This window comes from Balaenoptera musculus, chromosome 20, assembly GCF_009873245.2.
Source record: "Balaenoptera musculus isolate JJ_BM4_2016_0621 chromosome 20, mBalMus1.pri.v3, whole genome shotgun sequence".
In the NCBI taxonomy this organism is placed as follows: Eukaryota; Metazoa; Chordata; class Mammalia; order Artiodactyla; family Balaenopteridae; genus Balaenoptera; species Balaenoptera musculus.
In genome coordinates, this window is record NC_045804.1 from 54,027,094 (window position 1) to 54,040,621 (window position 13,528).

Consider the following 13,528-nt stretch of genomic DNA (forward strand, 5'->3'; position numbering starts at 1 on the left):
AGGCCTTGCGCGATGGTCGTTCCAGACTTTGAGTTGATCTGTGAAATCATGCTTGTGGCAGAAGGATTCATTGAAGCACGGTTACTAGCCAGGAAGTTCATCACCCTTTACGAGTTGTGCAAAGAGCTTCTCTCCAAACAGGTACAATCCCTGGTTAGACCAGGCGACTGGTTGCGTGTGATTGTCCCAGCTCTGGATGGGTTCTGGGGCCAGTGTGTTAGGGAAACATTAGAACCTTCTCATAGAGAGTCACTGTGCCCATAAGCATGTTAAATGCTCTAGAAACATATATAATAAAGATTCATGTTCATTTTCTTAGCCCAGCATTAAAAAAAAAAACGGTTTGGCCACAGAACTCCCTTTTTTATAGAATACTTAGCAGCACTTCATAGATGACCAGTGTCCCATGAGAAACATTGCAGTGGCGAATGAAAGCCCTTGGAGGGAGTGGTCTGTACCTGAAGGAACGAGAGATGGGAGGAAGATTGGGGAGAGAGAGTCAGGCATTAAGCAGTACCATGCTGCTCATTGCTGCTGGTCCTTAAGTGTGGCTTCTGCCCAGGGCCGGTCCCCTCCCAAGAAGAGACCTTACAACATGACCCAGAGCCTCCAAGGTTTATGCCTTAGATGGAGAATTTCTTGGTGTCACGGACAGCCAATCAAGCTTCCTAGGCATTCCCAATGAGTTTCTCTTCCCTTTGGGGTGTTTACTTGGATCACCTTTGCTGCCACAAAGTGAGCTCTCTCAGTCCTGTGAAATCTGTCCAAAATGGATTTAGGAAAAAAAAAAGCCACCTCCCCTGTTTTCTCAACACTTCCCAGGCCCTGGCTCACTGCGTCCTCTCTGTCGGTTCTCAGCCACCATTGGCTTCAGCCCAGTGACTCGCTTTCCCGTCTCGATCCCAGACTTCTCTGTTGAACTCAAAGCCTGTATATTCAGTGGTCTATGCCACAGGTCCCCTGATTGTCTAAAATGCACCTCCAGCTCAGTATCTAAAGCCAGTGGTCCTGCCAGCTCCACTGCAGGCCCACTGCTGCATTCAGGGCTTCAGGAGAACAATCGCTTACTCACTTGCTGATTCTGGAAGCCTGGTGTTATCCTTGACACCTTCCTCTTCCTCAGCCCCACATCTAATCATGAATGAACGGCTGTTCTTTCTACCCTGTAGATATTTCTCAAATACTTCTTATTTTCTTTCTACCACTTTTGTTGCAAGCACCCATGTCTCTTGCTTGGAAGTTCCTCTCTACTAGTTTCTCTACCTCTACTCCAGTCCTTCATGTCTGTTCTTTAGCCACCGGCTGGAGGGGTCATTTAAAAATGGTCCTCACTGTACTTAGGATAAAGACCAGCGTCCTTATCACTGTCTGCAAAAGACCACATGCGGCCCTGTCTCCTGCCTCTTCCGAGGCGCCAGGTCACAGCCCTCCCCGGGGTGTGCTCCTGCACCTACGCTGCTCTTTGAGTTCAGTGTACGATGAAGGCAAAGGACACAGTGGCTGCGCCTGGGCTAAGGATCAGACTTCCCTGAAGAAATGATATCAAGGAAGACCTGAGGGGACTTCCCTGGAGGCACAGTGGTTAAGAATCTGCCTGCCAATGCAGGGGACACGGGTTCGAGCCCTGGTCCGAGAAGATCCCACATGCCGCGGAGCAGCTAGGCCCGTGTGCCACAACTACCGAGCCTGTGCTCTAGAGCCCGTGAGCCTCAACTACTGAGCCTGTGCTCTACAGCCCCAGAGCCACAACTACTGAGCCCACGTGCCACAACTACTGAAGCCTGCGCGCCTAGAGCCCGTGCTCTGCAACAAGAGAAGCCACCACAATGAGAAGCCCGCGCACCGCAACAAAGAGTAGCCCCCGCTCGCCGCAACTAGAGAAAGCCCACGTGCAGCAATGAAGACCCAGCACAGCCAAAAATAAATAAATAAATAAATAAAAAGTTGAAAGAAAAGGAAGACCTGGGATCCAGTCAAGCACAGATGAGGAAGAAGTGCAGTCAAAGCCAGAAGGAACGGGATGTCCCCAGCCTCAGGAGTGGGAACCTGAGTCAGTTTTATGTTTCTGCGTTCCCTGCACACTGAATTGTCCTCTGTAGCATGCATCACAGCTCTAATTAAATAACGACCTGCTGTGAAGCAAGTAGCAGAGCTGGGACTTGAAACGAGGTCTGTCTGAGCTCAGAGTCTGTGCTCTGAACTGCACGCTGCACCCCTTCCTCACCACTCCACTCCGAGCCCTGGTGTCAGCAGTACGCTCCACCCTCCCACGAGCCTACTCTCAGAACTTGTGACTTCTGGGTTCCTCCTTTGACAAAAATTTTAAGGAACTTTTCTTTTTCTCCTTTTCTCAGAGTTTGAAGGCCTCTTTGAGGCAAGCACGCTCACCTTCAGCCATCTCTGAGAACTAACACATCTCCCTCCTTGACAACCCTTCCACCCTGTGAATGTTTAAGGAGTAGCCAGATAGGTTTGGAAGCGGCCTGACCCCCAGCCCTCCATATGCTCTGTGTCTGCTTTGTCGTCGTAACAGCCAGAAAAGTAACTAATGTCAGACCAGGGACTAGGATCCTGGATCATGACCTACTGTGTCGTTAATCTTTTCCTTTGCCTCTGCCTTGGCCTCAGAAGTGACCTAGTACTGGTGTGCTATCTAATTCTGCAGACACTAGCCCGAGCCCGTAGGGTTGTGCATCCCAGCAGCTCTGGTCTAACCCTGCTGCCTTCCCGCAGGATCACTATGACTGGGGCCTGAGGGCCATCAAGTCTGTGCTGGTGGTGGCGGGATCCCTGAAGCGAGGAGATCCTGACCGGCCCGAGGACCAGGTCCTGATGCGCTCCCTGCGAGACTTCAACATCCCCAAGATTGTGACAGATGACATGCCCGTGTTCATGGGCCTGATCGGGGACCTGTTTCCTGCCCTGAATGTCCCTCGGAGGAGAGACCTCGACTTCGAAGCTTTGGTTAGGAAGGCTGTGGTGGAGCTGGAGCTCCAGGCTGAGGACAACTTTGTGCTCAAGGTACAGGGTTTTCCCTCCCGACATTTATTTGTCTCCTAATTCTTTTCTTGGACAATGGATTACACTTCATCCTTAATCCAAAGTGTAGCTTTAGAGGTACAGATACTTACTGACTTTGTGATAACTCAGTTCATCTCAGTAGCTCTTTATTGGGACATCCACAGTGTGGAATGTGTGGTGAGGAATGCAAAAGAAGGACAAAGCCCCTACCGTCAAGGGGTTCACATTCTCATGGGAGGAGTGAGACACGGGCTTTGCTATAGCACGTGTTCCTTTCATGTGAATTACTTCATGCACCATTATACAGGAATGACAGTCAGGTGAAGTGGAAGCTGTGTTGGTTCATGTGCATTTTTCTGATCTTGAAAATGCTTTGAAGTGATCAGGGGCAAGCTTTACACATTAAAGAAAAACCTGAGGGTGGTAGATAGAATAATTCCTCCCCCTACCCCGCCAAAGATGTCCACATCCTAATCCCCAGAATCTGTGAACGTGTTACATTACGTGGCAAGGGGGGATTAAGGTCTCAGATGGCGTTAAGGTTGCTAATCAGCTGGCCCAGCTGTGGGGAGATGATCCGGGTTTATCCAGGTGGCCCAGTAGAATCACGACGGTCTTTCTAAGTGAGAGAGGGAGACAGAGAGTGTCACCACGGAGGAAGGCTCAACCAGCCACTGCTGGTTTTGAGGGTGGAGGACGGGGCCATGAGCCAGGGAGTGTGGGCAGCCCCTAGACGCTACAAAAGGCAAGAGATCTGCCCCCCCCCCCCCCACACACACACAGAGCTTTCAGAAGGAATCAGCCCTCAACACCTTGATTTGAGCCCAATAAGACTTCTGACCACCCGAACTGTAAGATAATAAATTTGTGTCATTTTAAGACATTAAGTCTGCAGTAATTTGTTACAGCCATAGAAAATGAATACATTTAGCAATAGACATAGACTTTAAGAAAGAAAACCTGAAACTTTAGTGCAAGTATAGCTAGTCTCATGGCTGTAGGAACCATGGAGGTTTGTGCTGTTTTCTGGGGAGGCTCAGGGTGGGTGAAGTCACTTCCTCATGTGTTTAAACAGTGGATTAGCGAAGAAGGCTCCATCTACGTCCGATCTTTAGTTCTTTATTAGAAATTCACACACCCGTGATCTACCTCTTGAAAAAAGAAGCACAGGCCCCCACATTTAAGGTTTCAGAGGATAAACGGACATGAGGTAGGTTGCAAATGCTCTAGTGACTTCCCTGTGCTAGTGTTTTTATTGGGATTAGGATGCATTGTTGAGCTTTGAGGGCTTTGGATACAACATTCTGTACATTTTGAGTGGTCTGCGCAATCTTGTTTTTCCATGAGTCTGTTTGCAGAAGGTAACATTTTTAGGATGTATCGATGTTGTTACAGTAGAAGTGCCTGCACACAAATAACTAAACCTGGAAGGAGGATGTGACAGGTGCCACAAGAGAGGGTCCTGGAATACAGGGATAAGGACAGAATTTTTTTTTCCTGTACTATTACTCCTCCAGGATATGCCACCAAGCTGCTTCACAGGAGAGAAAGTGCTCCCCCTTGAGGAACTTACAGACTGGGGGCTGGTTCCTTCTCCACTCCAGGTGGGGTTTCTAGCACACAGTACTTGCATTGGTTGAGATTAAGCTCTGGCTACAGATAAACAGAACTGGTGTCTGCTTTCATTTCTGAGATTACATTTTACAGAAGAAAGCAAAGCATCACCTGGTTCTTTGCAGCTGTGATTGGTTTTGCCCGTGGAGCAACCCCCACTCCCAACCTCTCTCCTCTCAAGTTTGGTAGATAGACTTTTTAAAGGTAGAGATGGGCAGGAAGGCCTCCCAGATAGAGGGAAGAGGGTCAGCCCAGGGTAGACAGGGAGACATAGAGATTGTACAAGCCACAGAAAGAAGTCCAGTGTGGCTAGAGAAAAAGGTATTGGGGTGGGGGAGGGGGAGGGAGCAATAGGACCTGAAAGATAATAGGCGGCCGTGTTATAGAGGGCTTTGGATGCCAGATGAGGGGTTTCCTCTGAAAGGCTCTGATCCTGAGGGGCACCCTCACCCCAGAGATGAGTTAATCCGATGAGGCTCCTAGGATGCAGGCCCTGAGGCTGACATCTTAGAATCAGGACAGTCCACATCTTCCCAGCCTCTCTGAGGGTCTGCTAAGGCATACGACCCTCCTTCCCCATTTTCTGCACTTTTTTCTGCTCAGAATCTCACTCTTTCTTTCTATTTATTTGTCAGTTGCCCCACATTGTTTCCTTCTTTTTCTTCCCTTCTTTTCATAACCACTTTCTGCTCCTCTGATAAGACAGATGCCATCTACTAAAGGTTCTTGCAGTAGATGATGTTTTCTACCCACTTTTCATTTACACTGTCCACTTGAACTGTTTTCTTTGAAATATAGTTGACTTACAATGTTGTCTAATTTCTGCTGTATAGCACAGTACACTTGAACTTTTTAAAGTTAATTCATCAAAAACCTCTAGGGAAGCTCTGGTTTGAGAAGGCATCCTGCAATCTTTTAAAAGTGATAATATAATTAAAAAAAAAAAAAGGAATAAGCCCATAGAAGTGTGAAAACTGGGAAGGGGATATAAGAATAAATTTCTGGAAAGATGGGAAGAGGATGAAAGCAGGTTGACAGATCAAACAGAGCAGGGGGGCTGCAGGCTCAAACATGCTTAGAAAGGGCTTCAGGGGAAGAGGAGCCAGGAGGCGGCCAGTCTGCCAAGCAGAACCCTGGAGAAGCTCAGGGCTTGGAGTAGGCAGTGAAGGAGGGCAGGGATGGGGAAGAGGACTGAGAACATGGGGGGGCGCATTAAGCCGGTGGGGGAGGGCCTTAAGTCTGTTTACCCAGTCATTTTACCACTTGGCTCCCCACACTCTTCTCCAGCACCCCCTTCTAGGCCCAGGTTCCCAAGAATGCGGACCATACACAGCCAAGCATGTAACTGCAGCCAAAAAGAAAAGTCTAAGGGAATTTAATAAACTCTTTAGGAGGGAAACTGTGACTGCTCTAAGGGTTTGAAGCCCATACTTTCTGTTTGGGCTCCTCGGCCTGAAGGCCAGCACCTGCTCACTCACCCACAGGTAGAAGAATAAAGACAAAGGCCAAGATCTGACCGGGAGCACAGACCTCCCTCTCAGTCCTCCCTGCCTGGAAGGAGACCCGCATATCAAGCCGCAGACAGCACCCACCCCAGCCTCCTAGAAAACACAGTGCAGCTCTCCGTTTAAACCTGAGGCTCACCAAATACTGGAGGCAACCAACAACACAAGAGACAGACAGACCGACAGACACCCACACACAAACGCACATACACACGCAGCAACTGACTCTAGGGGAAGTTAGGAAGAGAACGTTTTAAAGTCCTAATTAGTATCCTTAAAGAAAATAAAGAAAACGAGATCCATAAAACAAGAATGAGATGCTATCAAAAAATTAAAAGAACTATTGGAGAATTGTAAAGAGCCCTTTGAAATGTAAAATTGAATCACTGGTAACACACAAAATTCAATGAGAGGATTGGAAGGTAAAGTCAAGGAAATCTCCCAGGATGAAACTATATATATATGTATGTATGTATATAACAAAGTATAATATATATAATATACACACAAAGAGAGACAGATAGTGTGAGAGTCAAGGTGACACATAGAGGATTGATCTAGGTTACGTAACGTGTTGCCAATGGGAATTCTAGAAAGAGAGCACTTGCAGAACTGGACAAACATGTGTCCAGATTGGATGGGCTCAGTCAGTACTGAACAGAGTGGATTTCAGTGGACTTATACCAAGACACGTCATAATGGAATTTCAGAAGTCATGGGTCACCAGAAAAAAATTAAAGTTTCCTGGCTGGGTGACGGATTGGGAAGGTGGTACAGGTGACCCAGGAAGGAATGAAATTCAGGATGACATCAGAACCTCTCATCAGCAATATCAGATAGTAGAGGACAAGGAAACCATTCCTTCAAAGTTCTGGGGGGAGATGATCTCAAAACTAATTACATATCAAATTATCATTCAGGATATTTTCAAAGAGTTACAAATTTTACTATGCATGCATCCTATTTGATTAAGTTACTTGAGGACATACTATAGCAAAACGAGGATGAAAAACAAGAAAAATATCATGGGATTCAAAATTTTAAGAATCAAATAAAGGAAGTCCCTTGAATTATAGCCGTTAGCAGACCTAGAAAGCAGTCAGTCCAAATCAAGTCAGGAAGTCCATGGTCTCTAAGAAAAAAGACCTGAAAAGTAGATATATTCAAAGGAAGAATAGACAAACAAGATGAAATGTCTCATGTGTTTTATTGAAATTCTCACTTATGAGAACTAAGGCATATGTCTGTCTTAACAAAGAAAAAGGAAAGCAATTAAAGACACTAAGAGACGGTTTTTTTTAAAGTAAGTGTGAAGCTGATATTGATCAATATATAGAGTGTAAGAAAAGAGTATCTATTTGACCTTGAATTGATGCTCAGAACATCCTCTGTCAAGTCATGACACAAGGCCCACAGAGAACGTGATGTATTCCAGGCAACTGCTTTCTTCTGTAGTGAAAAATATTTACAATTGTAAAAATCTAAGCCGCTATTTGTCTTCAACTCTTAGAATCATGGAAAATAGAGAAGGTCTAAATCTAAGTATGAAACAGAATGTAAATATTATCAAACATGGTAGTGTAAGAGTATAATGTGTCTGGCAGAAGATAGGAGATGGAAGAGAGAAGAAAGAAAAAGTAAAAGGAAGGATAGAGATACATATATATTTACCTTACAAAAGGTTCTGTCAAAAGTTGATGGATTAATCACAGTCAGAGTAGAAATAACCCACTCATCAGTTGATAAATGGACAAACAAAATGTGGTATATCTATGTAATGGAATTTCATTCAGCTGTAAAGAGGAATGAAGTACTGGTACCTGCTACAGCATAGATGAGCCTTGAAAACATTGTAAGTGAAAGAGGTCATTCACAAAATATCACATGTTCTTTGAATCTGTTTTTCTGAAATGCCCAGAATAGTCAAATTTATAGAGGCAGAATGTGTATCAGGGGCTGCACAGGGATGAATTAGGGGTAGGGATGGGGAGTGACTACTGATGGGTCTGGTTTTTCCTTTTGGGCTGATGAAAATGTTCTAAAATTGGATAGAGGTGATGGTTGTATAATCCTGTGAATATGCTAAAAGCCACTGGAAAAAGGTGAATTTTATGGTATGTGAATTATGTCTCAATACAGCTGTTGAACAAAAAGAAGTTTGGAACTAGAAAGCAATTTTAAGTCTTTCTGATACCAGGGAATCAGTCAGTAGTAGTTCACGGAAAAAAAAAACAACACCTAGGTTTATAATACAGTCTCCATTCAGTAGCCAGAGCACCATCCACTGCCACCACCTCTCCTGTTCTCTGCTCCCTGCCCTCCTCCATTTTAATGCAATGCCCTCAGGTCAGTTCCATGCTTAAAATCTTCCAAATGCTTTCTGTTGTACTCAGAATAAAATTCCAAGTATCAATTTCTGCATATCTGCCCCTTGCTTACCTCTCTTATCTCATCTTATACTGCTCCCTCTTCCTTTTTAAATTTTTTTTATTTTTTATTTTTCTGTTCTCTGAGCCCTCCAAGCTTGCTGCTGAAGTTAAGGCTTTTGCACTCACTGTCACTCTACCTGGAATGCTCTACCACTGGTCTTCACATGGCTGACTCTTTTTCATTCATATGTTAGCTTAGATGTCAGCTCCTCAGAGACCCTTCCTGATCACTTCCCTCATTTTTATCTGGGAAGATCCTGCTTTGAGTCCCTGAAAGCTGAAAACAAGAGCCAGGATTGAGAATCTCTTTTGGGTGATTTTGGGTTTTGAATCAGAGGAACAACAATAGCTTGGAATGGAGGAGAAAAAGATATTGATGCTATGGAAAGCAAAACTCAGTATCCCAATAAATTATCCTTCCACAATGGAAGCTAATTGTCTTGTTCCCCAAAGAGCCATTTATCAGCTACCTTTATATTACTCTCTTCATATAAGTGGTACCACTCTCCTAATTCCCTTGTTGTACAATTCTAGAATTCTTTTTAACACTCCTATCAATTAAATTTTTTAAAATATAGGAGTCATTTTAAATTAATTTTCTTTACTTTTTTAATTTTATTGAAGTATAGTTGATTTACAATGTCATGTTAGTTTCAGGTGTACAGCACAGTGATTCAGATACATATATCTGAATATATATATATACTTTCTCAGATTCTTTTCCCTTATAAGCAGTTATAAAATACTGAGTATAGTTCCCTGTGCTATACAGTAGGTCCTTGTTGGTTATCTATTTTATATATAGTAGTGTAATTTTTTTAATGTAGAATAAATAAAATGTTTGGGGAAAAAACCTTCTGTTGTCCCACTACCCTGTCAACATTTTAGCACATTTCCTCTTCAGTTCACTTTCCTCAGCTATTAAGGATTTATAGTATAAAGTATGAGGAAACCTGATCTACAATAAAGTTCAAATGTTTTTGCTCATGACATGCAAGACCTTTCCTGATAGGGGTCATCCAACCTTTCCAGCCATCCTTCACATTTTTAAAAAAAAAATATGTATTTATTTGTTTGTTTGTTTGTCTGTTTGTTTGGTTTTGGCTGCATTGGGTCTTCGTTGCTGTGCGCGGGCTTTCTCTAGTTGCAGCGAGCGGGGGCTACTCTTCATTGTGGTGCATAGGCTTCTCATTGCAGTGGCTTCTCTTGTGGAGCACAGGCTCTAGGCACACGGGCTCAGTAGTTGTGGCTCTCGGGCTCTAGAGTGCGGGCTCTGTGGTTGTGGCTCTCGGGCTCCAGAGCGCAGGCTCAGTAGTTGTGGCGCACAGGCTTAGTTGCTCCGTGGCATGCGGGATCTTCCTGGACCAGGGCTCGAACCCGTGTCCCCTGCATTGGCAGGCAGATTCTTAACCACTGTGTCACCAGGGAAGTCCTCATCCTTCATATTTCCAGCAAATATTTCTTCAGCACTTGGTCTCTGCCAGATTCTCTGCTAGACACTGAAAATAAAGAAATATCAATAAAAGCCCTGTCCTGCATGCCTTCGAGGAGCTGATAATCTAATAGGCAGACAGAAAAGTAACCATTGCAATATTGGTAAGTGCTAGGATGCAGGATGTATGTATGGGACACCTATCCCAGGCTGCAGGGTGTGTAGGGGCTGGCCAAAAGAAGGCAGGAGTTGGGATCACTTCTGAACAGAAGGCACGGTGTGTTAAAGGCCCAGGCACAGGAAAGAGAATCATTAAAGAGCTCCAAGAAATTGTCTACCTGGTATGTGTGTGCTGAGGGATGAGAGATAAAACTGGAAGCTGTTTAGGGCCAAGCTGCAAAAGGGCCTTGTAAACCAGTGTAGGGATTTGGGATTTCATCACCAAAACTATGGAGAACCACTGAAGGGACAACGTGATGGCAGTGACTTGATCAGATTTTCATTCCAGTAAGTGTACAACAGTGTAGAAAGGTGAGCCTGGAGGCAAACTAGAACAAGAGTGATGATACCTTCAATGTGACCATTGTCCTCAAGGAGCTCCTTGACTCCAGCCTCATCAAACCATCTGGCCAACCACGTCATGCTCTGTCACACCACAAGCCTTTGTTTGTGCTGTTTCCTCTGCCTGGAATATCCTTCCTGTTCATCTTCTTGGCAAACTCCTACTCATCTCTGAAGCCCCAGTTCAAATGCCCCCTTCTCTGTGAAGCCTCTCGTGTTCCCTTTATCTGTACAAAATCAATTGTTTCTTCCTATCTTCTCCCATAGCTCTTAATAAATACATCAGCTATAGCAATTATCACCTTACATGATAATAATTTGTCAACATGACTTACTTCTCCATCAGACTGTGAGATGACGGAGGGCCGGAGAGTCATCTCTGAATCTCCCTCACCAGGCACACTCCCTAGCACTTTGTTGTGACTAATAATTATAGGATGGAATGAGGAATAAGCGAGTAAATGAATCATGTTGCCCCTACATTTACGACCCCATCACATCTTGCGGGGAGTTGACCTCAGGTCTTCCTGTGTCGACCTCAGGTCTCACTTCAGACACCAGTCTGGCTCACAGAAGAGCAGTTGGGACGTGGGTGAGTGACAGGCTGTTCACTCTGGCTGAATTCCATGTCTCCCAGGTGGTCCAGCTGGAGGAGCTTCTGGCTGTGCGGCACTCCGTGTTCGTGGTGGGCAGCGCGGGAACTGGCAAGTCGCAGGTGCTGAGGTCCTTGCACAAGACCTACCAGATCATGAAACGCCGCCCCGTCTGGACTGACCTCAACCCCAAAGCAGTCACCAACGATGAACTCTTTGGCATCATCAATCCGGCCACACGAGAATGGAAGGATGGTAAGAGCGGGATACGGCTAGCTCAGCCCCTTAGGCAGAAGAGAATGCAGTAGGGTGAATGCAGAGGAGGGAACACAGGGCTGATCTGTATCGGGTTAGAAAAGAAGGTGGAAAGAATCAAAGAAAGGAAACTGATTTTGGCTTGGAGGGGAACCTCAGCCCTTGGGATAGTCTCTTTCCTTGGGGACTCTTCAGCTGCCTCTTGAGAGAGGGCACCTTAAAGAGGATAAAGCAAGGCAGGCATTCTCAGATATAGTTTTGTGATTCTGGAACGCAAGTCATGGAGTCTCTACGTTGCCTGGCAGAGGGTCTAAGACGTGGGTAGGATAGGGAAGCCCACCGCTCATTCTGAAAGGAGCAGTTCAGTCTAGCATCCCTCAGAGGGTACCTCCCTATCAGCACCGCCCCAGGAGTGCTGGGGAAGCTGCTACAGAAAACTCATCTCAGGAGGATCCTAGAACCACGGTCCCTTCCACAGCAAACCCACGCTCACTCGGTGCTGACCTCAGCCTCACCTTCAAAGAATTAAAAATCACTGGTAGATGTTGGAAAGTGTCTCCTGTCACTGGGAGAGAGCAGAAGAGAAAATGGAGAAAACTCTCTATGAGCCGATAGGACCTCTTTCTAAAACAAATGTGGCTTCTGGAATGAGGAAATCTCAGCTCCATCCTAACACCCCAATGTTAGTAGTCGTCCCAATCAGGGTCAAACTGCCTGGATTCCTCTAATTTAGGACCTTCCATCAGAGGCCTAGAACAGTGGGATTTAATGAGCAGCCTCTCTAATTTTTATTTCACTATTAATGAGGCTTAATATACTTTCCTTCTTATTGGTCTTAGTAATTGGCTCGTTTGTAATTTTATTCCTCCTTATTATTTTCTTATCAGTTTGTAGGAATTTTTTTATATACCGAAGACATTAACCCTGTATCTGTTACATGCACCACTAATGGTTTTTCGCTGTCTGCCATTTGTCTACAGACACTTCATGGCATGTTTACCATGCACTTTTTAAGAAGGAAATACGTCTGTCTAGTCTTTTTAGCACCTGGAATTCCTATTTGGTTTATAACTCTTTCTAACTTTAAGCTATATAGTATCATAAATTTGGTCTAAAAGGTTCTTTTCACGTTAACATTTTTTATTCATCTAGAATTTATTTTGGGGCTTAGTATGAGGTAAGGTAGAGAATCAACTTTATTTCCTTCCAGATGGATAATTGATTGTGACAGCACCATTTATTAAGTAAACTGTCCTTTCCCTCTTAATTTAAATTCCAACTTGTCATATATGCAGTTGTCCCTTGGTATCCATGAGGGGTTGGTTCCAGGAACTCCTGTGGATACCAAAATCCATGGATGCTCAAGACCTCATATAAAATGGCATTGTATTTGCATTATCCTATGCACATCCTCCCATATACTTTAAATCATCTCTAGATTACTAATAACACCTAATACAATGTAAATGTTGTATAAATAGTTGCAAGTACAGTGTAAATGCTATATAAACAGTTGCTAGTGTGTGGCAAATTCAAGTTTTGTTTTTTGGAACTTTCTAGAATTGTTTTTTTCTGAATATTTTCGATCCATGGCCAGTTGAATCCACGGATGCGAAACTCGCAGATACAGAGGACCAATTGTATTGACATCTGATTCTGGGTTTTCTGTTTTGTTCCACTCACCTGTTTATCTAATCCTATACTAATGTCATTCTATCTAGGTTATAATCATTTTATATCATTTTCATGTCTGATGAGGTAAATCCCTCCTCAATATTTTTCTGTAATTTCTCGGCTAGTCTTAGGCACTTCTTATTCCATGTTAAATTTAAGCTCACATAATATAATTCAAATTTTAAACAGTGTTGGGATTTTAATTAAAGTTTTATTAAATATACACATTAAATATGGAGAAATTGAAAAAGATTTATAATAATCATAAATTTGTATTCACTAAACGAGAACTTTCAAGTACATGGAATATAACTTTTTAAAACATTTTAAGAGAACTTGATAAAAGTAGACATATAGTGGATTATATTACTACACCTTTTTCAAAATTAGAAAGATTCAGTAGACAGAAAAATAAGTATAGACATAGAAGAATTAGGAAATGCA

The 13,528-nt window shown here is 44.0% G+C and overlaps 1 protein-coding gene across 1 annotated transcript in view; it reads left to right on the forward strand.

Moving 5' to 3' along the window:
* The window catches only part of DNAH9 (dynein axonemal heavy chain 9), a 303,415-nt gene that overhangs the window by 129,516 nt on the left and 160,371 nt on the right, over positions 1–13,528 (forward strand). The window contains exons 30-32 of the mRNA XM_036836769.1: positions 3–141; positions 2,734–3,021; positions 11,200–11,410. Of these exons, the coding sequence (XP_036692664.1) occupies positions 3–141; positions 2,734–3,021; positions 11,200–11,410 (638 nt within the window). The remainder of the gene's footprint in view (positions 1–2; positions 142–2,733; positions 3,022–11,199; positions 11,411–13,528) is intronic.